Source organism: Labeo rohita, chromosome 20, assembly GCF_022985175.1.
Source record: "Labeo rohita strain BAU-BD-2019 chromosome 20, IGBB_LRoh.1.0, whole genome shotgun sequence".
Classification (NCBI taxonomy): Eukaryota; Metazoa; Chordata; class Actinopteri; order Cypriniformes; family Cyprinidae; genus Labeo; species Labeo rohita.
Window position 1 is genome coordinate 19,972,207 of NC_066888.1, and position 22,930 is coordinate 19,995,136.

At 36.2% G+C, this 22,930-nt stretch overlaps 3 protein-coding genes across 3 annotated transcripts; 1 reads left to right on the forward strand and 2 right to left on the reverse strand.

Annotated features, from left to right (window-relative positions):
• Window positions 1-77: 77 nt before the first annotated feature.
• acat2 (acetyl-CoA acetyltransferase 2) lies at window positions 78-7,066 on the reverse strand. Its single transcript, XM_051139508.1, has 9 exons — window positions 6,864-7,066; window positions 4,810-4,944; window positions 4,516-4,697; window positions 4,321-4,438; window positions 4,093-4,236; window positions 2,927-3,049; window positions 2,654-2,808; window positions 2,193-2,303; window positions 78-953 (listed from the first exon to the last, which is right to left on the reverse strand). The coding sequence occupies exons 1-9, from the start codon at window positions 6,910-6,912 to the stop codon at window positions 783-785; spliced, it is 1,188 nt and encodes a 395-aa protein (XP_050995465.1). The 5' UTR covers window positions 6,913-7,066; the 3' UTR covers window positions 78-782.
• A 209-nt stretch (window positions 7,067-7,275) lies between these two features.
• wtap (WT1 associated protein) lies at window positions 7,276-14,670 on the reverse strand. Its single transcript, XM_051139507.1, has 8 exons — window positions 14,497-14,670; window positions 13,669-13,706; window positions 13,518-13,573; window positions 13,372-13,430; window positions 13,124-13,251; window positions 11,203-11,381; window positions 8,591-8,745; window positions 7,276-8,487 (listed from the first exon to the last, which is right to left on the reverse strand). Exons 2-8 carry the CDS (start codon window positions 13,696-13,698, stop codon window positions 7,826-7,828), a joined length of 1,269 nt encoding a protein of 422 aa, XP_050995464.1. The 5' UTR covers window positions 13,699-13,706; window positions 14,497-14,670; the 3' UTR covers window positions 7,276-7,825.
• A 1,714-nt stretch (window positions 14,671-16,384) lies between these two features.
• On the forward strand, window positions 16,385-20,909 carry sod2 (superoxide dismutase 2, mitochondrial). Its single transcript, XM_051139509.1, has 5 exons — window positions 16,385-16,529; window positions 17,412-17,614; window positions 19,746-19,862; window positions 20,039-20,218; window positions 20,525-20,909. Exons 1-5 carry the CDS (start codon window positions 16,501-16,503, stop codon window positions 20,668-20,670), a joined length of 675 nt encoding a protein of 224 aa, XP_050995466.1. The 5' UTR covers window positions 16,385-16,500; the 3' UTR covers window positions 20,671-20,909.
• Window positions 20,910-22,930: the final 2,021 nt, after the last annotated feature.

The following is a 22,930-nucleotide window of genomic DNA, read 5'->3' on the forward strand; positions in this document are numbered from 1 at the left end:
ATTTGAAAAATGTGCATAAACATTTCTAAGTGAAAAAAGTGGCCTAATTTACCTGCATTCACTGTAGGACACGAGGCTCTCCGTTAAATTCTTTATTAAGCAGTAAGATTAAAAGTACAGCACAGGCTAAATATGTAAACAGCTTTTCCCCTGAGGTATAAATTAACATTGGGAGAGAGTATTAAAAGCAGACTATGGCTACTGGAAGCACAGGATAAAGGCTAATTTTGCCTTTTGGCACATTTGACATTTCTTAGGCAGTTTTCTATTGCACAGTGTAGACAGGTCTTATCTAAGTACTACAGTAGGTCCAATTTCCATTCAGCTGAAAACAGACTGAATCCATTCAACTGATGGATTAATATACATAGAACACTTATTCAATCAGGTTTTTGTTACTATGCTTGTAGACAGACCCAGTTTTAATACCAATAAAAGCTTTACTGTTAGAGTAAATCAGTAATCATAGACGATTAACACAGAAAAGGAATGTCTTAAAATCTGGTATACAATAACTCCTCTTTATGTATCATCATAAATCACTAAAGACTGAAGAGAATACAGTAATGTTAAGTGCAAAATGTCTCAGATACACTGTATATGATGACACATTAGACAATTGGCCATGTATGAATTTAACTACAGGTTTCCCTTCCTTTACAGTACTGACTTGAGTATGTACTTGCTTTAGTTTCAGCCTGTTAAGATTTTAAACATCCGTTTTGAACATGACAAACATGATTACAGTTCAGAAGCAATTTGTCTGTATCAGCGCTCAGTGCTTATTCTCTCTCTACACACATGGCAATACCCATTCCACCTCCTATGCACAATGAAGCGATGCCTTTCCGTCCCCCCGTCCTCTGAAGTGCATGAAGCAGGGTCACCAACACTCTACAGCCGGACATGCCGAGAGGATGTCCGAGAGAGATCGCCCCTCCACACACATTCACCTGAAGGGAGTGAGACAAAAGAAGTGTTAAATTATGCTGTGCACACATGGATATGTCAAATATACAACAAGGACTGTTGTAATTGATCAGATATAAACTAGAGAAGAATGGAAAAAGTGAGACGAATGAGTAGTTGTCTTTCTAGAAATATTATTATGTTTTTTAACTTAGGCAAAGAGTTAATTTTCGTGTAACAGTCTGGTCACTAGTTGTGTCAGTGAATAAGGTGAAGTGAAATGGAGCTCCAATATTTGCAACTCATCATGAGATTACACTCTTTTTTTACTGTGGTACAGAAATCATTGGGTAACTGTATCAATACAATATTGTGTTCCAAGTATGCATAAAGTAGGAATGGGTGATATGACAAAATCCTATATCATGATATGAGTAATTTTATTTCACGGTATTACTATGTAGCCACTTTGCTTTAAATTAGGTCTTTATGATATCAAAATGTTTGATACCATAGAAATGTCATAATTCAGTGTCAATATCACAAGAAACTAATACTAGCCACAAAAAAACACAAGCTTGCTGAAGACAAGTAAACAGTCAGAGATTAAAAATTAAACAAGAAATAGGATAAAAACTACAGTAGGACAAATAAATTAGAAATGCTACGTACATTGTATAAAGTAATCAAATGCATAAAAACACTGCTATTTTTCACTGTGTAAATTAAATATACATTTCTTCTTATTGAAGTTACAAAAGTGATTTAATTTAAAAGCAGTGACAATTTTGTTTTTGAGTAACATATTATATGAATATTAGACTGCTGTCACTTTAAGAGCTGCCAGGATCCAATTACTGTTACATGTGTGTTTTCTTTCTCAGCTGTTTGCTTTCACTTAAGATCTAAATTACCGTGTTTACAAGGATACTTGCAAAAACGGGCATTTTGACATTCAATTGTGTGTATTTAAGCGTATATATAAATATATACATATATTACGCGGCAAAAATAACTCTGTTCAATACCACAATGCACGCACATATAGCGAAATGAGTTCTCTTTCGCAGCTGACTGCATTTCAGCAGCTTAAAATCAAGTTTTTAAACCACAATGCTTAAAAATGCGTGTAGCGTGTACCATGTAGTACAGCAATATCACATGAGCGTGTAACCACACAGAGACCATAGTCGAAAATCTCTACCGGTTGACAAATTTTTACTGGTTATCGTGTCTACCGGTATATCGCCCATCCCTAGTATAAAGTGGAGGAAATAACACACCTTATCAGGGTTTAGGCCGAGCTCCTTTACCACTGCAACGGACTGAGCAGCAAACGCTTCATTTATCTCAAACAGGTCAACCTCATCCAGCTTCCATCCAGCTTTCTCAACCTGGTTAGAAAGCAGATACAATTCACTTTAAAAGCCAGTTATAGAATCATTATTGCTAGTGCAAACTAAAATTGATTTAACAATAAATTGGCAAGGACTGTAGCAGAAAACACTTTTATTTAATTAATTAACTAGTATGTTATTATGTTATGTTATGTTATGTTATCCCAAAACAATTTCTAAAAACAATCTTGGCTCAATCAAATTCTTGGCTCAAATTTTCTGTCTGGGTTTTTATTGGATTATATTGCTTCTCTGAGTGCTATTTTAGGATAAGCACTGATTTGCAAGAACTCATTCTTCATTCATGTGGATGAATTAAGTCTTGCGATGACTCAACAGACACTCACAGCTTTTCTAATAGCTGGAATTGGCCCTGTGCCCATGACTGAAGGGTCAAGGCCTGCCTGAGCCCAGGACGTGATGCGTGCCATTGGTTTTAAGCCCCGCCTCTGGGCCTCTGATTGGCTCATGAGAACAGTAGCTGCAGCTCCATCATTTATGCCTGTTAAATAAAAACCAAAACATTACTAAATGAAAAAAAAAAAGAAATACTATCTGTATGCAGTTAAAATGACACTTAATATATGTCATAATTGAGTCTCAAAGATGTCATCATTTACCTGATGCATTGCCAGCTGTCACTGTGCCAGAACCATCCTTCACAAAGTAGGGCTTTAGTTTGGACATAGCATCAATATTACTGCCATGCCGAGGAAACTCATCAGCTTTGACCTCAACTGGACCTGATATGGTAATAAAGGGAATTATTTGAATTTATATTCAATGTCATCAGAGATAAATACAAGCTTAAAGGGACAGGTCATTCAAAAATGAAAATGCGCCGTGGTAGTAACCTGACACCAAAAACTGACACGAAAGAGAAGAAATTGTTGAATAAAGTCGTTATTTTTGTTTTCTTTGCACACAAAATGTATTCTTGTAGCCTCAAAATTACGGATGAACCATCAATGTCACACGGACTGTTTTAACAATGGCTTTACTACCTTTCCAGGTCTTGAATGTGGTGAATGTGCTGTCTATGCAGGGTTAGAAAGCTCTCGGATTTCATCAAAAATATCTTAATTTGTGTGAACTACCCCTATAAAATTTCCTTATTTTCAAAATACATTTACTTCAGAATTTGCATAAGATATTAAGACTTAATTTTGGAAAAGACACATTCAATTAATTTACTTTAGGTAACTTTCTTGTAAGATTTCAGGAGGTTTATGCTTAAAAACAAGACGAATATTTAAATAATTATAAAAATGACTTTACAGGAAATCAGCAAAAATACTGATCAAGAATATTATTTTTGCAGTACAACAACACTGCCTCAACTGAATGAGGTATGTTTTTCAAAAGTAATAATATTTTTATCTAGCAATGGTGCCTTAAACTCATCAAAAGTGACAGTAAAAGCATTTACATTATTACAAGAATAAATAATCCTGAAAGAATTTCTTATGCTTTTCACAAAAATATTAACCAGCACGATTGTTTAAAACATTGATAATATTAAATATTTCTTAAGCACCAAATCACATATTAGACTGATTTCCGAAAAATCATGTGACACTGAAAAATGGAGTGATGAAAAGTTATTTCAGAATATTACTGGTTTAATTGTATTTTTTTAATCAAATTAATGCAGCTTTGTGAGCAGACTTTTCAAACACATTTGAAAAATATTATACCAATCCAACTTTTGAACTGTAGAGCATTAAATATTTACTGATATATTGAAAAATAAAATAAAATTTCTAAATACAAAAGCATCTCTTGCCTTTCCTAGAGGGAACAGTAACTGGCACAATCTCCTGGTCAAAATATCCAGCCTTCTGAGCCGCTTCAGTTCTGTTCTGTGATGTCACGGCAAACTGGTCCTGAGCTTCACGGGACACCTCCCACTGCTTGGCCACATTCTCAGCTAACACAGAAATATGACCAAAACTAGATTAGTCGCACCATTAAAGGACACAAAAAAGATAGGCAGACTGTTTTAGGAAATTACCTGTGATTCCCATGTGGTAACTGTAAAAGGCGTCTATGAGTCCATCAGTCAATATAGAGTCCTGCAAAGTAGCATCTCCCATCTTCACCCCTGACCTCATCTGCATTATATGAGGAGCCTGACAGACAAAATCTTGCATGGTTATCATCACTTGTCACTTAAAGATAACAGAAGTGCTCTGTACAGATGTCTTACCCGACTCATGCTCTCCATCCCTCCTGCTACTACTATAGTGGATTCTTTAGTCATGATGGACTGAGCACCAAGACACACAGCCTTCAGACCAGATCCACAGATCATCTGACAACTCCATGCTGGCACTGAGTATGGGATACCAGCACCAACACTTGCCTGACGGGCTGGATTCTGCCCATGACCTTAAGCGAAAGTAGAAGAAGATAAGCGAACTTGAGCTTTGTGAGTTACTCTCATTAATGAGTTCTATATTTATGGTTGGTAGGCTAAAGTACACTACGTGTAGTGCTATACCTGCAGTGAGAACATGACCCATGATGACCTCTGAGATGTCTTCTGGCTTTAGATTGGCCCTCTTAAGCACATCTTTAATGACTACTGTTCCCAGATCATTGAGAGGCACGCTGCTTAAGGCGCCATTGAATGATCCTGTCAATAAAAAAAGCAAAAGTATTAGTACTTTCGTTGTAACTAAATAATTAACAGAATTTATGGAGGAAGTTCATGAGAGTTTATATATAGTCCAAACTGCTGTCCCACATCCAAAACAACACCTTTAAAAAGCATTTAAGTATTCAAATCTTAGATGTTTACTAAGACCCTTCTATTGTCTCTTGAAACCCACAATAATATTTAAAATCAGTGAACTTAATATATATAAAATCATCATTTAGTATATACTTGCAATTGGGAGGTGGCTGTCCTGAGCCCTAACCCCTCAATTTCAGCTTATGAAAATTATTTTTAATTAATTTGTGCATTTCATTCCATTGTTGTTTTTAAAAAATATATATATTTTTATATTTTCTTTGTAAATTATAAAACTTGTAAACAAAAACGTGTCCTGCATTTTCATGTCACTACTGAAACCGTGTATGTTTTAGTCGATTGGCTGAGACTGATTTCAAAAGCCCTACATTTATGGTCAGGAAATATTTTTGTCTCCCTCTCTCATAGCTGCAAGGTGAGTAGATAGGTCCCATCATTTTGAGGTAAATGTGTTCAAAAGTATGAAAAATCTGTGTGTAACACTACCGAACACCAGTCTTCTATAATTAAACACTTTTTTGGGAGTTATTCCATGACATTTCGTTTTAATATGTGTACAACTGTTCAAAACTGTGCTAGATAACCATGTGTTGATTAGCATCTTTGAGCAAGGTTCAAAAGTATCTAAAATTGTCACTACCGAACCAGTCACAACCAAAACATGTCATCATTGTTTTGATAATGACAAACGGGAACACATAATCCTCATATTTGGGGGAAATAAACTAAATTTTACTACAGTTATGCATTTTTTTTTAGTATTTTAGTATGTTTTAGTAGTGTTTTAGTATGTGGGTTAAAATTCTGTTATGTGATGTGGTCACCACAACATTACTGTCACGAAAACATGGGATATTTTGTCAAAAATATACTGAAAAAAAAAGTATACTGAATTATCAACTAAGATGTTATGATAGTTTTTGGTTCAGTGTATATTCAAACTAATGAATCCTTGAGTTTGAAATCAGTATGATCAACTTTTGGCTTTTTACCAAGAAAAAATGGATTCGAAATACAACAAATCTCATAAATCACACTTGAAATATTGTTAAAATTGTAACTATTAAATTTACTTCTCAAAACTTTTTAATAAAATAGAAAAATAAATATTTACAAGGAAGATGTAAGCAAAATCTTAATAGGTCAATGTAACCATTCTTACTAAATTAAATATTACTGTGTTTCGGTAGTCACAAATTTGGGGAGAGGAGAACAGATATTCCAAAATACAATATGTGAATTAACTGCTGCAAATATGTAACTTGGATATTCTACAATTTGCATACATACAAAATATGTGGGAAAAGACATTTTTTCCCAAAAAGTTTCCAACTATGATTTTTGCAATTCTGTACAATGGCCCATATATGAAGGATATATAAAAGATTCAGAAAAGGCTTCGCTGAATGACCAATCTGGCCATGGCGCTACAATAAATCAACCAATCGGAGCACGAGAACACTGGTGAGAACGTCGAGCAACCAATCAGAGCAGCTTTACGTTTCTTCTGCACCATAGCTCGACCATTAGCTTATTATTAAAATAAACAAAAAAGACACGTACTTTGACCACATACAGCTAAAGAAAACATACACTCGTTCATCAGCTTCACCATGCAGATTACTATTATAGTTAACTTGTCAACTCGGGAGTTAGTGACACTAGCTAAAAATTGAAACTTTCTAATATAATCTATCAACAAGCTGCAACAGAACACACTGCAGTTTGTAGCTAACAAAGAGGCGCTCAGCATTGTGTGGAAAATATCATAATAACATAAGACATAGGAGTAAGTTTACCTATAGGCGTCCTTGCGGCAGAAACGATAACAATCGCATCCGTGTTCATCTTTGCTGCGACGCTGGATGTTCTCAGCAGGTTCCTTGTTGTGTCCGGTAGGCTGGCTCTATATATATGCAGGTTGTTTCGAGGAGCCTCCTACTTCACGCTCTCATTCATTTGATAAGAGCACGAACGCAACAAGCAACATCACCGAGATGTGAGTCTGATTCATTGGTTATATTTTAGTGTAGCGCCACCTAATGGTGTGGATGGCTAACAGCTTACGCATACTGCACCTCATTAAAAATCAGTTTTCATAAACATTTTTAAACATCACTTTACATTCTCACTGAATTCACAGATGTGAATGGATTTCAACTGATGACATGAATGGTTTATTCAAAGCAGAAATTCAAAGCAAGTCTTGAGTCATATTAAAATTCTTTATTGATATTTGGTCAGTACATGAAAAGGATTGAAATCAGAATTTAACAAGATACATCTCAAAAAACTACACACAAGTCAAACAAAACGTTTTCTCTCGTCATGTAGAAGAACAAAAGAAAAGTTCAACATCAGGAAACTAAGGACTCTCTGAACTTGCAGCTTCAAGACTTAATTGAGCATTATGATACATCACACGTAGCTAAATGATTTCCAAGTTCTAACAAGTGAGCAAATGAACAGTACATAACCAAGTGTTCATATTACTTTGACAGGAAAAATGGTTTAAAAGTCATTCATTAAAAAAAAAAAAAAAATGAATTCAAATATACAAACGCAATGTCGCTCGTTTTATAAACGTAATCTGCTTTGAGCGTGTCGCGAACGCACTGAATTAGGTTATTGAAGGAAGGTCAGGTAGAAAACAAAAGTGTTGCATTTGACCATTTCTCAAACAAGAACTAACTGGCCTGAAGTGTTGTGTGATTTCCTTGTTTGTCGTGAGTTAAAAAAAGAAAACGAAACTTTCAGAATGTTACAAAACGGACCCTGTGGAGGCATTGGAGGTGTTGGTGGCAACTGTTGCTGCAGATGAGTCCAGGCCATTCTGTGTGCCGTGCCGCATACCAGCAGTCCTGCTGCCTTTGGAGACAGCAGCGGCCTCGTGGGAGTCAGCATTGGAGTCTGTATCGTTCGAGTGCTGGGTCACTGACGTCTCACTGCCGGTTGGTGAGTCCACGCTCTCATAGCCTGCACTTAGTTGAGTCACGTACCCTTCTCCGCCCCTCTGGCTCCCTGCATCTTCCGAGTGGTTGGAAAGTTTTGACATGCCACCATGAGTGGGGCTGGAGACCGATGGCGATGGTGGGTAATCTTCATCTGCGCTGCTCGCTTCCCTGTACAGACTGGACCCAGACGCGCCCCTCTGAGACGAGTTCCCATTTGAAGGTCCGTTGGACACCCTTCCACAGTCTTTCGCAACGCTTGAGCTGGAGGCGCTCGCAGGTTCGCTCTGAATGGAAGGTTCAGAGGCCGCTGAAGGCGAAGTTCTGCTCGGACCAGCTCCACTTGAAGTGCCTTGGGAGTTCAACTGAGACAACTGCTGCCTGGTCTCCCTCAGCTGCTGCTGAAGAACCAGGATGGTGCTCTGCATGCCCTCCACCTCCTCATCCAGCTGAATGATGAAGTCATTAAGCTCTGGACCACACAAAATGCACAGGTACAAAAGAAAGGACAAGCAAGTGAGTTTAAGTTCCATGAAAACAAACCATGGATTGAATGGAGAAAGGCTTTCGCTCACCATCTTGGCTGCTCTTGAGCTCTTCGCTGTACTTCTTCTGCAAGGCGAGCTCGGCCTCCAGTTGGGCGATGCGCCCCTGAGACAGCTGCCTGCCCAACTCCTGATTCTCCTGGATCAGCATGCGACATTTCGCCATCAGCTTCTTACCAGTCTGGCTGCAAGGGAAACAAGTCTAACATCACATGGTGAACATGGCCACAGGGTCGACACAAGTGGCCACTGCATTTACAAACTGGGTGGTAACATTAGCCAACCAGAAATGGCTTCCAACAAACTCTCCAATGGCCACACTGGTCTTCAAACTGGTAAAAACTGTTGACCAGTTAAGTATGTTTACATGCACTTAGAAAATGGCTTGGTTTTTGCAGAAAGCGGTATTCTGAAACAAGCAAAAAAGCAAACCCAGTGGTTTAACACACCTGGATTTCTGTAAGAGGTTGAGCCTTATGTCATAGAGTTCTTACAGCTTTTTAAAGAGTGCATGTGAGTGCAAAAGATCAGACAACTAAAAGTAACAACATAGCAGAGAAAGTCAATTACCAACTGTGCCACATATATATGCACTGTTAAAGGCACATGTGAACACAACGACTTTTTGGCAGCTCTCTCGCAATAAGCAGTTTCCCGTGTGCATGTAAACACAGTCAACGACAATCAAGAAAATCAAGTAACAGTTCAAACAATTCTGGGAAGAGATGGTTGAACAGTTATCAGACCAAATCAAGTTAAACCAACAAGTGCAATACATCTGAACATATCTGGCATGGTAGCATTCCAATAGGCCATTGAACAAGTTGCAAAACAAAGTTCATTTAAAAATCTAAATGCATAGATGATCACAGAACCACTGAGAGTACCTACCTGTTAACCTAAAACCAGCTACAAGCAACCAAACAGTAATTGCATCAATTGAGACTTAATGTTATTGTGACTGGTCTTGTACTAAATGACATAAGATTGCTAGAAATCTTTCAGACAACAGTCAATGCAACTTCTTGTATTATGCCAGAACACTTCATTTAAATCAGCATCATATTTTACTTATCTATTTAGAGATACTGTAGGTAAATGCAACCCACATTTACTGGAAAACGCTCTAGTCTGTACTGATATATAGATATACTGCATAAAGATGTATTTTGTACAACTGAACTTTGAATGGAATGGTCAATAGGGTGTTTTGTTGCCAAATACAGCAGTTAGTAACACTACTGTCTGACTAAAGAGCAAATGCTAATATTTAACATCAAAAATCAGTTTGGGGTTAAATGTGAGGTCAAATATAGACCATTTCCTACTGGTTGACCATCCTTCCTGGACAAACATCCAATGAAATCTCTGATGAATTATATAATGCCACTTTAGAGCAGACAATATTTCAAAAGACTTGGTAACAAAGAAAACTGTCTAACCCAAGTTGTTTTCATAGATTTGCAAAGCAGATGCTTTAAACTACTCCTGAAATGCAACTATAATGTAAAAATACAATAATTGCTATAAAATATCTACGGAGCAAAAAACCTGCAATAGAATTAAACGTGACCCGAGAGAAATGAACAAAATCATTGAAATCCTCACTGGGTGAGCGCAAAATAAAAAGTGGATTAGGAAAGGTACACAAGATAAATACAAAATATTATACACAAACATTTAAACAGCTTGAATAATTTCCTCGAACACACATTGCACATTTGCATTCACATTGAAAAGAACAATTATGTTTGCATCTGCAGCAGCGCAACAGCCAATTTAAGATGATGACCAAGACGGTCAATCGATTTGGACCACGCTGCTGTAAACGCAAGGTGCATTTCCAGAGCAAAAACAAAGTATGATATTACGAACACAAAAAAAGGAAAAGGTTTGAAACACTGTACCGTATGTCGCACCTGTGAGATGAACATATAGCAAAGTCTTTGCAGATCAGAAAGTCTGATTCCTCCCCCAAAGTCTTACATGATAACAAAGGCTTCTGCCCCAAAGTCTTAAGAATGCTTAACTCCTCCCCATTTCATTGCATCACACTACTTTCCCACCTCCCTGTGTTAACATTCTAGATTCTTAAGCAGTCTCAAGGCATCTATGATGGAGTTTAAATGGGGGCATATTCCTCTGCAACACATTTATTTGGGCCATGTCACGTTTTAAATGTTCAATCAGTGATCTTTAAACTACAGTTCAATCAGCTCCAGAGCCAACGCTTTGCTCGAGTCTTTCATAGGCCGCCTTTTTTGTTACAGGAAGCTTTCTAACATGGGCTGGAAGGGGGGCGTTTCCGACGTGACCACCTCTTCAGGAACAGTCCCGATTCCTTCAGGCTTCTGTACCATGAGGGGTGTGGGGGGGAGAGAGAAAGCTGAAACAAAAGTGTCACCTGACCAAAACTGTTGTGTTTTGTTCTGACTTTACATTACGGTATTTGTAATAGCAGGGCAATACGAAAGAAAAATGTCTTTTGTTCTGAGCTTTGGCTTTAAAGTCTGAGTCTCGTTGTGAGCAAAACATTTCAGTCTTCCCCCACCATTATCTGCACTCCTGCAGAGGAGAAGGTGGGGGGGTCAATCAGGAAAGTCTTGACTTTTTGTTTGGAGGGGGGAGTTATTTTAGTTTACCTATCAGGTGTAAATTTCCAGGCACTCAGTTCATTTTGGGCTTGCTCCAGTTTGTCTTTAGTCTGTTCCAGTTCAGCCTTCATTTTGAGGAAAAATAAGTTGATGGCTGGGTCCACCATGGACGATCTCAGCTGAGCCGCACTCGGTTGCTGGACTTGCTTCAGGTACTGGATTTGGGTCTGTAAGGCAAGAGAAACCATTAAAATCTCAGCATATAAAAAAAGACAAATATCAATGTCAATTTAATGCATATGATGTCCATTCTTTAAAAAAATGACTCTACAGCTATTGTACTATTAAGCAATGGTTTAAACGTTTGAAAACAACTGGTTAACAACTATATGCGTGACCCTGGACCACAAAACCAGTCTTAAGTAGCACAGGTGAATTTTCAAGCAACAGCCAAAAATACATTGGATGGGTCAAAAATCATTAGGATATTTAGTAAAACAATGTTCAGTAATGTAAATACTATTTACTATACTATAAATGTATCAAAACTTAATTTTTGACTAGCAATATGCATTGCTAAGAACTTTATTTGGACAACTTTAAAGGTGATTTTCTCAATATTTTGATTTTTTTTTGCACCCTCAGATTCCAGATTTTCAAATGGTTGTATGTCAGCCAAATATTGTCCTTCCTAAGAAACAAACCATATATCAATGGAAAGCTTATTTATTCAGCTTTCAGATGATGTAGCAATCTCAGTTTTAAAAAACATGACCCTTAAGACTGGTTTTGTGGTCCAGGGTCACATATAATATAATACAATTACAACAATGTAACTCTACATCAATGAACAGTAGCTTAAACAAGCACTGGGGTCCAAATGTTGAAAAACTTGAGGGGTTAAACTTTTTGAAGCATCACGTGTACCTGCAACAACTGTCAAAATTGAGCAAAATTGATCTCTGACTGTGAAAGTTGCAGATTTAAAGGTGCAATTCTGTGGTCATCCATTATTACACTCTCCTCCAACATGCAACTGCTTTACTTTTTGTCTGCCGTTTCCATGTTGAAATGCTGGAAACAATATTCTCATTTCTGCGTCCGTACACCAACTTTGATGAATTACAGCAATCATTTGCATGATAAACATTTGGATACACATTTGAGTGAAACACAACAGTGCTATTGCTTAAGTAAATAAAGGACATGTACAAAATACATCTGCTGTGTTTAAAATCTTAACACTTCTAATCCACTTTCATTTAAATAGAGGGTTTGCACTCATGTCACGATTTGGTCAGTTACCCGGACGCACGACCACACTGATGATACTCGGATGTAAACAACAGCATGGACTGCATGGTTAATATACTACGGAATACGTTGTTCTGCTAATTTATGTTGTCTAAACCACGGAAAAAGTGTGGAAGCTGCTAAATCCTATAAAGAAGGACCTTCGTAAGCAGGAAAGGGCGCAATATTTTCACTAACTAAAGTTAATAGGTGGTAAAGATACATACAAGCAGTATTAATTAAGATTTTAGCCTAATACTTCACCTACCTGACTGAAAATAAGAACAAACACAAATGTTTCAAGATTCTTGCCCTGGAAATCCTGGTTCAGTTTGACCGACCACAAACGCCTTTTGTTACTCAGATAGTTTTTGCACTCTTCTCCTCGATTTGTTATAGCTTTTTGCAGTCTATAGCATGTCTGACCGATTAGTACAGCCCAAAACGTGACGACAACTGGCCATTTTCAGCAGCAATAATCAGCAAAATATGCAAGTTTAGTTCAGTTCAGTGTCACCAATAAGGCAGATCAATGACATGTCGTGAAAACAATTCATACTACATCTACTACACTCCGTCAGAGACACTCAATATCATTCGAGCAAGGTGACCCAGTTCATCCAAAAAGAACTGACCATAAAGCAGAAGTGAAAAGCAGACATAGTAACACACTTACTGTACACTCTTGCATTTCCTGCTCTTTAGTAGCAAGCCTCATCACCAGAATGTTTTCTCTGCGTGCAGATTCCTGCTGTTGCTGCTTCAACTTCTCCTCAGACTCTTTCAGGCCCGTCACATCATTGGCTGCAGACATTTAAACATGAAAAAGATGGATTAGTTATAACACCTAGTCTAATACTCTCTGCTTCAGTAAACCACTCAAGACTATTAATTATTCAGAACATCTGGGATGTGCAAACTTACAGTTTAAATCAGCATATTTTGCCTCAAGCATCTGGACATAAGCTTCATGCTGTTTCCACCTGCAGCAGGAACAAAACACATTAGCATTACAATCTGGAAAACAACATGCATACATACATTAAAAGCACAACAGAATGGCTACATACCTTGTGCACAGCTCCTCTCGGGTCAGGGTTTTCATATCAGATTCACTAAGGCGAACCTGCAAGGACATAAAAAGGAAATAAAGACTTATAAAGAGACCATGTTGGCGGAAAGGGACTGTATAATCAGATTAGACTGCGACAATGAGCTCACCTTCTTCGGGAGAGGTTCTTCATTGGTCATTCTGATCTCTGTGAGAAAGAGAAGCAGACAAATCAAGCATGCAGTGAATGCAAACGACTCAAAAGATACCCAGACATTCCAAGCAACAATATCAAGCAAAGACCTAGAGACAGAAGTGTGGATTTCACACGCCTACACATGTGCTATTACAAATATAGGCCACCAGGCGAGAGATTCGCTCGTTTTTACGTAAACGCAATAATTACAAGGGAATACTTTGCCTGTTTATATCTAGTCTCCGCAGTCGTGCATTTAAAATAATCGAAATATAGAGAAAAATACAGAAAAATCAGTCCCTCGTTTGAAAACGAAACTGCTCCACTAACCGGGAAATTACTCGGGATTATTACAAGGATTTCATGCATCTTCGTCTCTACAGTTGACCTTTTTATAAACGAAATAGCAGTATAATCTTATCAGGCTCCACGGAATTTTAACAGTTTGCCCATCTTTGTGCGAAAAAACAACAATAAGCTTATCTTATAAGCAAAACGAGTTCGCCTGTTTAAAGAGTTGACATGCTAAACGATCTGCGCTGCAAACAACCGCGCCATTCTACTACAGTCTCGTGATGCTCGTTCCTGTCGGGGAAAATATAAAGCTTACGTAGCCGATAATGCATGTTCACCTTAAAACAAAGTCGCTAAGTTACTGCCGATAGACGTGGTGCAATAAAAATGTGCCGGCGCCTTCTTGGAGCAGTTTTGCTGTCACAAAATGGCGGAGAAGGAAGAGACTCTCCCTCTCCGAGAAGCAGCACATTATCTGAAATAAGAAAATATAAGCCCTAACACTTACCAGAGCCGATTCACCTCGACCAGAATGACGCGTATTTCTTTTAATATAAGATCTTAAGCAGCTATGTTTAATTGTGAGTTTCTCTGAAGGAGGAAAGGCTACGTTTTTTATTTAGACGAAGGGTAGTCCGTCCGCCATGACCAGCGTGTGCGCGATGTTCAGCCGCACAGCATCAATGTGTTCGCGCGAGCGCTGAGGAGGAGGAGCACGTTACCAGCACTGTGTTGCCATGTTGACGCTGTAGTAAGAAATCAAGGCTATATCAAATGATAGTTATACTGAGTATACACTAACGTAAAAAAAGATTCAAAAATTAAAATATGTATATAATAGCAGTTCATAATAAAATAAAACAAACTGGATATAAGAAAATTAATAATAACTAATGTTAGTTAATAACAATAGTAACTAATAGGCCTATATGGGTCACATATAGCCACTACCAGTCATAAGTGGATAGTAAGATTTTTAATGTTTTATAAAGAAGTTTCTTCTGCTCACCATGCCTGCATTTATTTGATCCAAAGTACAGCTAAAACAGTCATTTTTTTAAACTATTTTTTAACTATAATTAAATAAATTACTCCAGTCACATGATCCTTCAGAAATTATTCTAATATTCTGATTAGCTGCTCAAAAACATTTATTTTTATTATTATTATCTTGTTATATATAATTTATATAACAATATAAATATTTTTTCAGGTTTCTCTTTGATGAATGGAAACTTCAAAATAACCGCATTTATCTGAAATATAAATATTTTGTAACATTATAAATGTCTTTATCATGACTTTTAATCAATTTAAATAATAAATAAAATTATTAATTTCTATAATTTCTTTCCCAAAAAACTACATATACTAACTGAATGGTATACTGTTACAAAAGCTTTTTATTTCAGATAAATGCTGATCTTTGGATCTTTCTATTCATCAAAGAATCCTGAAAAAAAATACTCAACTGTTTTAAATATTGATAATAATAATAATAAAGTTTCTTGAGCATCAAATCAGAATATTAGAATGATTTCTCAAGGATCATGTTACCCTGAAGACTAGAGTAATGATGCTGAAAAGTTTGCTTTGATCACAGGAATAAATTACATTTTAAAATATATTCAAATAAACAACAGTTATTTTAAATAGTAAAATATTTCATAATATTACTTATTTTGCTTACGGTCCAGAAGCATTTGATTGGTATTAGACATACACCCACATACTGTTCGGCCACACATACGACATTATTAATTGCTTTACTTGCTTTGGTTTACTTCTTCCTTTCGTCTTGGGTTTGTGCTTCCCCAAAGTGGTCGCTCATTTTTGGTTTGTGTTTTAGACCCTGTCGCGTGTTTCTCTTGCGGGATCTGGCAACATAGACATTTTAACGTTACTGTTATCTTTAACATGTTTACCATCTACATCTATTAACTCCTGCATTACATTTTACTTAAACGTTACATTTGAGCTAACTATGTCTTCATTCGTCATAAGAAGGCTTGTGTAATTCTTAACCCACCGGCTGATTTTTATTGGAAGTACTTCAACATTATTATTCAATCCACAATAAAGAATTTATTGTGCTGTAATATGAGATATAACAAAATTTACAATCGTTATAAATCACGCGTTATATGTGCTAAAACGAAACCATTTATATCAGTGATGTAAACGTAAGGCCTAGAATGACTGGCTGAATTATACTAGTTGGCACAGGGGAAGTGCGGTTTTTGTACCGTCTGTAACTTACACAAATCTCGTTCATTTTGGATATATAAACTAAAATCGTTTTTTAGAAACGCTAATCTAATTTCATTCATAAACCATGTTTAATGTGTAGTCCGTGACCAATGGAAAAAAAAAATCGATGTTTGTACGTAACCCCTATTTTGAAATAATGGTACGCTCTAGTCCAAGTTGAAGTTGAAATTTCAAGGGCAGGCTGTAATGGAGAGAGCTTGAGTCTGTTCAGTGCATGTGTAGTTATATGACGGAATAGAGCATGCTGTGCAGAGTCGGATATGTCCGCAGGTAATGATAAAGTCTGAATCAGCTCTCATATTGTGTGCAGCTAACTGAATAGCCGGGGTTGTTTAATTAATCAACGGCGGGATGAATACTGCGCACTTTCATGTGTTTGGTAGAGCGGTCAGGCTAACTTTAATAACTATAATAGTTGGCCTAACTGACATTTACGTGTGCAGTTTTAATCAGTTGTATGGTAAGTCGTTTTTATAGATGTATATGTTGATTTAGAGTTGTGAACGTGAAATTGCATTCAGCTGCTGCTGATTTGAGGCTGCCAAAAAAAAAAAAAAACCAGCTTAGCTTGTTAGAAATATCGTAATCCATTAATTAAATATGTAACGTTACAAATAGATTTTATATGAACTAACCATACAGATCCGTTGAGACGATAATAATAATAAACAACTTTATCAGAAAGTACTCAACTCCGCTTCCTTTTTAGCTCTGGTGGAAATAGATAGGCCTACTATAAAATCACACTAACATTGGGACAGTCAGTTTTATGTTAGCATATAGTATTCTTTTGGAGAGGTTTTGTTTTGACACCCACATGTTAAGATACCTTACAAGATGCCCCTTTTTAAAATATTACGCACCTAAATATTTTAGTTTAAACATAACTTTTACTGTGTGAGGAAAATGGTTTTAAAAACTAATTTTATATTTAAAAGGGCCCCAAATGTATTGTTTTTTTAATCAATGGACCCCAGTTTGAGAACCTCTGTTCTGGTCACCTGACATGTAGCAACAATCCTGTGTAAGCTCACCACAGTAATCCAACGGATCTTGCAACATATCCAACATACCCTGCCAAATTCTTGCAGTGCTTATTTAGTTTAGATATTAAAATATTTAATATTTTTTTTTTATTGTTGTTGATTCCAGGTGCGTTGCCACCTTGAACCCCATCTTGGGTGCTGTGGCCTCTAGACAAAAGCACACACTGCCCGACCTCTCATATGACTATGGTGCACTTGAGCCTCACATCTGTGCTGAAATTATGCAGCTTCACCACAGCAAGCACCATGCAACATATGTCAACAATCTGAATGTCACTGAGGAGAAATATCAAGAGGCACTGGCCAAGGGTGAGTACGAATGAGCCTGTGATAATCAATGATTAAGCCTGTGGTTGTCGGATAGGATAATGGGAATCTAGGTCAAAATTAGACTGCCCAACACCAACAAACATCTTAGGACTTTGGTCTGGCTGGTCAATCACTTTACACTATGATACTTTCATTAACGTTCCAAATTGAGATGGTACTGCACCAATTCGAGCAAACTTAAACTATTCCTGGATATTTTGCATGGAAAAAAAAAATGCAACACACACCTCCCAGAAATCTTCTATAATTCAACCAATCCCATGACGACCTCGAAACTCCTGAAGTGTTTTTGCTTTTGTGTGCCATATGCATCAGACATTTCGCCAACGGTCTGTGGGCTTGATGTCTGAGAATGAGACTATGCATCTGTTGGTTCGTCAGTTGACAGCCATTGTTGGAGAAGTGGTAGGCATGTCACACAAAGCAGTCAAAGACTGCTAACTTTGTTTTTGATAATCAGACTAAAGCTCAGTCTGAGAAAATTCTTTCATATCAATGTTGTTATTAGTAAATAAATCTATTAAAATATTTTCATTAATTGAAAGTTTAAATCAAATAAAATATACATTTCAGATGAAAAATTTTAATTTATAAGAACTTAAACAAAAATGAGAAATGTTGCCTGGCAGCTAACTGAAATAAATAAGTTCATGTATTAAAATAACAAACTAAAACATAATTAAAAATGAATTAACTAAATAGAATTTAAAATTATTTTTTTTTATTAAATAATAAAATAAATAATAAAAAAAAACAATAAAAAAACATGCACATAAGGTTACTAAAACTTAAAATGGACCTTTCTCACATTTCCGGGTTTCTAATAGCGCAAGTCATCATAGTTGGGTAAAATTCGAGAGCAGTGAATGGGAGAGTACCACAAATATATTGTTTGCATTCTCATTTGCTTAAATAGCAAATGGAAAACTCCACGATAGTGTTTTCCCGACTTTAAATCGAGGGAAAAAAATTGAGTGAGACTAACAGGGTTCCCACGGGTCCTTGAAATCCTTGAACGTTTGTGAATCTGAAAAATATTGCAAGGCCCTGAAAAGTTTTTAAAAATAAACATGCATAGGTAAAGGTCCTTGAAAGTGCTTGAATTTATTTTGTGCAAGAAGTTTTCTGAAAAAAAAAAAAATCCATATTATTTCCTCCTCGGCATCAGGGAGCCGCTATCATATGCGGAGTATTTAAATCTCTTTTGAATGAGCAGCTATTCACTTTCACTTTCAATTTCCCGATCACACACAGTCTGTATAAAGGGAGCACATCTTACAAGATCAGATTTTAGACAGCAAATCCTCCAGCATGATTTGTCAGTCATCTCTCCTTACTTTTGACCCATTAGTTAAATATGATTCCAGCAGCTTGTGTTGGATGCAGGGTTGCCAAATCTGCATTTTTTTGCATGGAATTGGGCTCATTTTAAACAATGGGTTAATTTTCTCCTGTGAAGAATGGATCCAAAGTACCGTCACTTGACCAGGTGCAGGGCCGGATATTCTTCAGTTTTATGCAAAATAGAAATACGACAAATAGAATATCAGATCTCTGTCATGTATAAATGCAAAATAAATGCCAAAAATAAATGCAAAAAAAAAAACAACCTTTTTGCATAGTTGTGTTTGACATATAAAAACTGTAACAATGTTTCTTACAAGGTAACACGATGTGACCTTGCTCTAACTTGAAATGTGTCCCCACATTAAGTCCTTGAATTTGAGGGTACTGGACCTGGAAAGTGCTTGAAAAGTCCTTGAATTTGAAGTTGACCAATGTGTGGGAGCCCTTGACTAATATTGGCAGTGAGAAGAGAGAACGATGTCAAATTTACCGTCCCTCCCATAGACGCGGCATTAGAAGCACCCTTGCGCAAACGTTCAAATCCACAATGTTAATAAATACTTGAATTGTATATAAATAATACTAAAATTACACTACATTCCCTTTGTCACTATAAAGTAGGCCAGTATACTTTTGATAAGTGGTTCAGTAATAGTAATATAAATGTTAGTTTACTTTTAATACATTCTAAGGATTAGAATATAATTTGAAATGTCTTCAGTACATATAACAAGTATTTAGGTTTGACCTTGCTGTGTTACAGGTGATGTGACGACTCAAGTCTCCCTTCAGCCTGCTTTGAAATTTAATGGTGGTGGCCATATTAATCATACCATATTCTGGACAAATCTGTCACCGAATGGTGGAGGAGAACCACAGGGTAGGAGTTGCTCTTCTTGATTTAGTTTATCAGAATTTCACAGTTAACTTACCCTGTGTAGCAACTTGATGTGCATCGCTATTGCATTCATACTGCTATTTAATTTGTCATTTCTGAAGCATATGGTCATGTGTGATGAGTCTTTGATTATTATTATTATTTTTTTTTTATTGTAGGTGCGCTGTTGGAAGCCATTAAGAGTGACTTTGGCTCATTTCAGAAGATGAAGGAGAAGATGTCAGCTGCCACAGTGGCAGTTCAGGGCTCAGGATGGGGCTGGCTGGGCTTTGATAAGGACAGTGGAAGACTGAGGATTGCTGCTTGCGCAAACCAAGACCCTTTGCAGGGGACTACAGGTAAATCTTCCTCAATGAATAGAGTAGAGAATAGATCTATTTTGGTAGTGAAGGTATAAACCCCTAGAGTTCACACTGTCATTTTTCATACCCTCTTAACAAGACCCTCAGTGAATCTACAAAAATAAGCTCCAATTTATTCACAAGAGTCATTCATAGATCCATATAATTAGCTGTTGTATATATTTCTTGAGGTAAAGCAATATTCTGGTAGAATCCAAAGAGAAAATAGATCATCTTTTTCTTAATAGTTGTTAAAGTCATTTGTCTTTTATTTTAATATACTTTTTCCCTTTTAAATTTGAGGTCTCATCCCACTGCTTGGGATTGATGTCTGGGAGCATGCATACTATCTCCAGTACAAGAACGTTAGACCGGACTATGTTAAGGCCATCTGGAATGTTGTGAATTGGGAAAATGTCAGCGAGCGTTTCCAAGCTGCCAAGAAATAAATTGCACCACACTTGGGGGGGAAAAAAGGAACACAGTGTCCGCTTAGACCTTCGAAACGCACAAATAATCAGAACACATTACAACCACCAAACGTAACTGAGACTCTAGAAAGGTGGAATGGTTCATCACAAGATCATTTTTCATGCAGAATTGTGCATTGTAACTCTTAGCTTGCTTTATCACTGAGTCCAAAATGAATACATGCTTTCAGTACATTTAAATTAAACGATTATTTGAACTTGGTCTTTGTTGCGTTTTCTTTTCTTTTCTTTTTTTTATTTGAACCTTAATGCCATTTATAAAATTTACATATTATAAAACATACACTACCAGTCAAAAGTTTTCGAACAGTAAGATTTTTTTCTGCTCACCAAGCCTGCATTTTCATTTGATCCAAAGTACAGCAAAAACAGTAAAATTGAAACTTTTTATACTGTTTAAAATAACTTTTCTATTTTATTATATTTTAAAATGTTATTAATTCCAGTGATTTCAAAGCTGATTTTTTTTTTTTTTTTTTTTTTGAAGCTTTTTTTTTTTTTTTTTTTAGAATTGTAACTCCAGTCACATGATCCTTCAGAAATCATTCTAATATTCTGATTTGCTGCTCAAAAACATTTATTATTATTATTATTATTATTATTATGTTGAAAATAAATGAATTTTTTTTTTTCACGTTTCTTTGATGAATGAAGTTCAGAACATTATAAATGTCTTTGTCATCAGTTGTAATCAATTTACAACATCCTTGTTGAATAAAAGTGTCAATTTCTATAATTTCTTTACCAAAAAAAAAGAAAAAAAATTCTGACTCTAGACTTTTGAATGGTATAGTGTATAATGCTACAAAAGCTTTTTATTTCAGATAAATGCTGATCATTTATCATCTATTCATCAAATAATCCTAAAAAAATGTACTCAACTATTTAAAATATTGGTAATAAAAAGTCTCTTGAACAGCAAATCAGCATATTGGAATGATTTCTGAAGGATCATGTGACCCTGAAGACTGGAGTAATGATGCTGAAAATTTAGATTTGATCACAGGAATAAATTACATTTTAAAATATATTAAAATCAATAGCAGTTATTTTAAACAGTAAAAATATTATTAATATTACTGTTTTTGCTATATTTTGGTGAGCAGAAGAGACTTCTAAACTAAAACATTAAAAATCTGTCCAAAAACTTTTGACTGGTAGTGTACATTTTATTTTAATATTACTAATATAACATGAATAGTATTTATTAACATATACATGACTGCATTCAGTCTTTCAATCCTGTTATGTTATGAATGATTAGTCTGATATTTAAAATCAGATACACTCAATAAAAGAGTCCATTTAAAACTCTTTAAACAACAATCTGAGATATTCCCAGTGAATTGAGAAGTCATATCAAACTGTCATCAATTGTTTTATAAAGTTAAAAGCGTGTCATTCAGTGCAATGAGGCTGGAAATTGTTAAATTCCTCAGGGATCTTTTAAATAGACTGACAACAGATGCATTCTGAGTGTAATGCATTTAAAATTGTGCATGTTTTTTCCTTGTAGCAACAGCAGAGGGTGCCAAATACAAACAGATTTAAAATATAAGAAAGGCTTAGCAAGAAAGCCTAGATAACCTGACTTAAATTGATTCTGCAGTGATCCCATAAGTATTTTTCCACCAAATTGAAAGTGACGTGACTGTAGTGGGATTTTGTACTGTCAGTTGTTTTCTTTTTCTTTGGTATATGATAGAAAGCACTCCTCATGTGGCTTTTGTGATTGAATTATTGTATAGACACCAGATTACACCCCATTTTCATGCATATTAGTGTGCATATGTCTACTTTGTGTCTTCATATCCACTCATCGATGTGAACACAGATGCAGACCACAATTCACAAGGTATGCAAGGAGATACAGTAGCCAATTCTTTTTTTTGTTTTTTGTTTCATATTTTGTTCTGGCAGGTTATGAGCCACTTTGAAAAGCATCTCAACAGTTCTTTTCTTTATACAGAAAACACATTTTGGTGGCTTTAGAGTCTTCTCCAGTAAAGTGCCTTTTGCAGGTTTCTGCATTTTCTTTTTGGCGATATAGCATTAGCAGTTGACCGTTTTCCTTTTGTTATGGGCCAGACCGAGTTTTTTGATCCAGAGGACTTCCTTCGAGTCCATGTGTTTGGTGCAGTTTGAAAGTTTTATTAACTTTGGGCCCCAAAAACACGACCCATGAGGCTTTTGAACACAAATTGCGTTTCATACACCC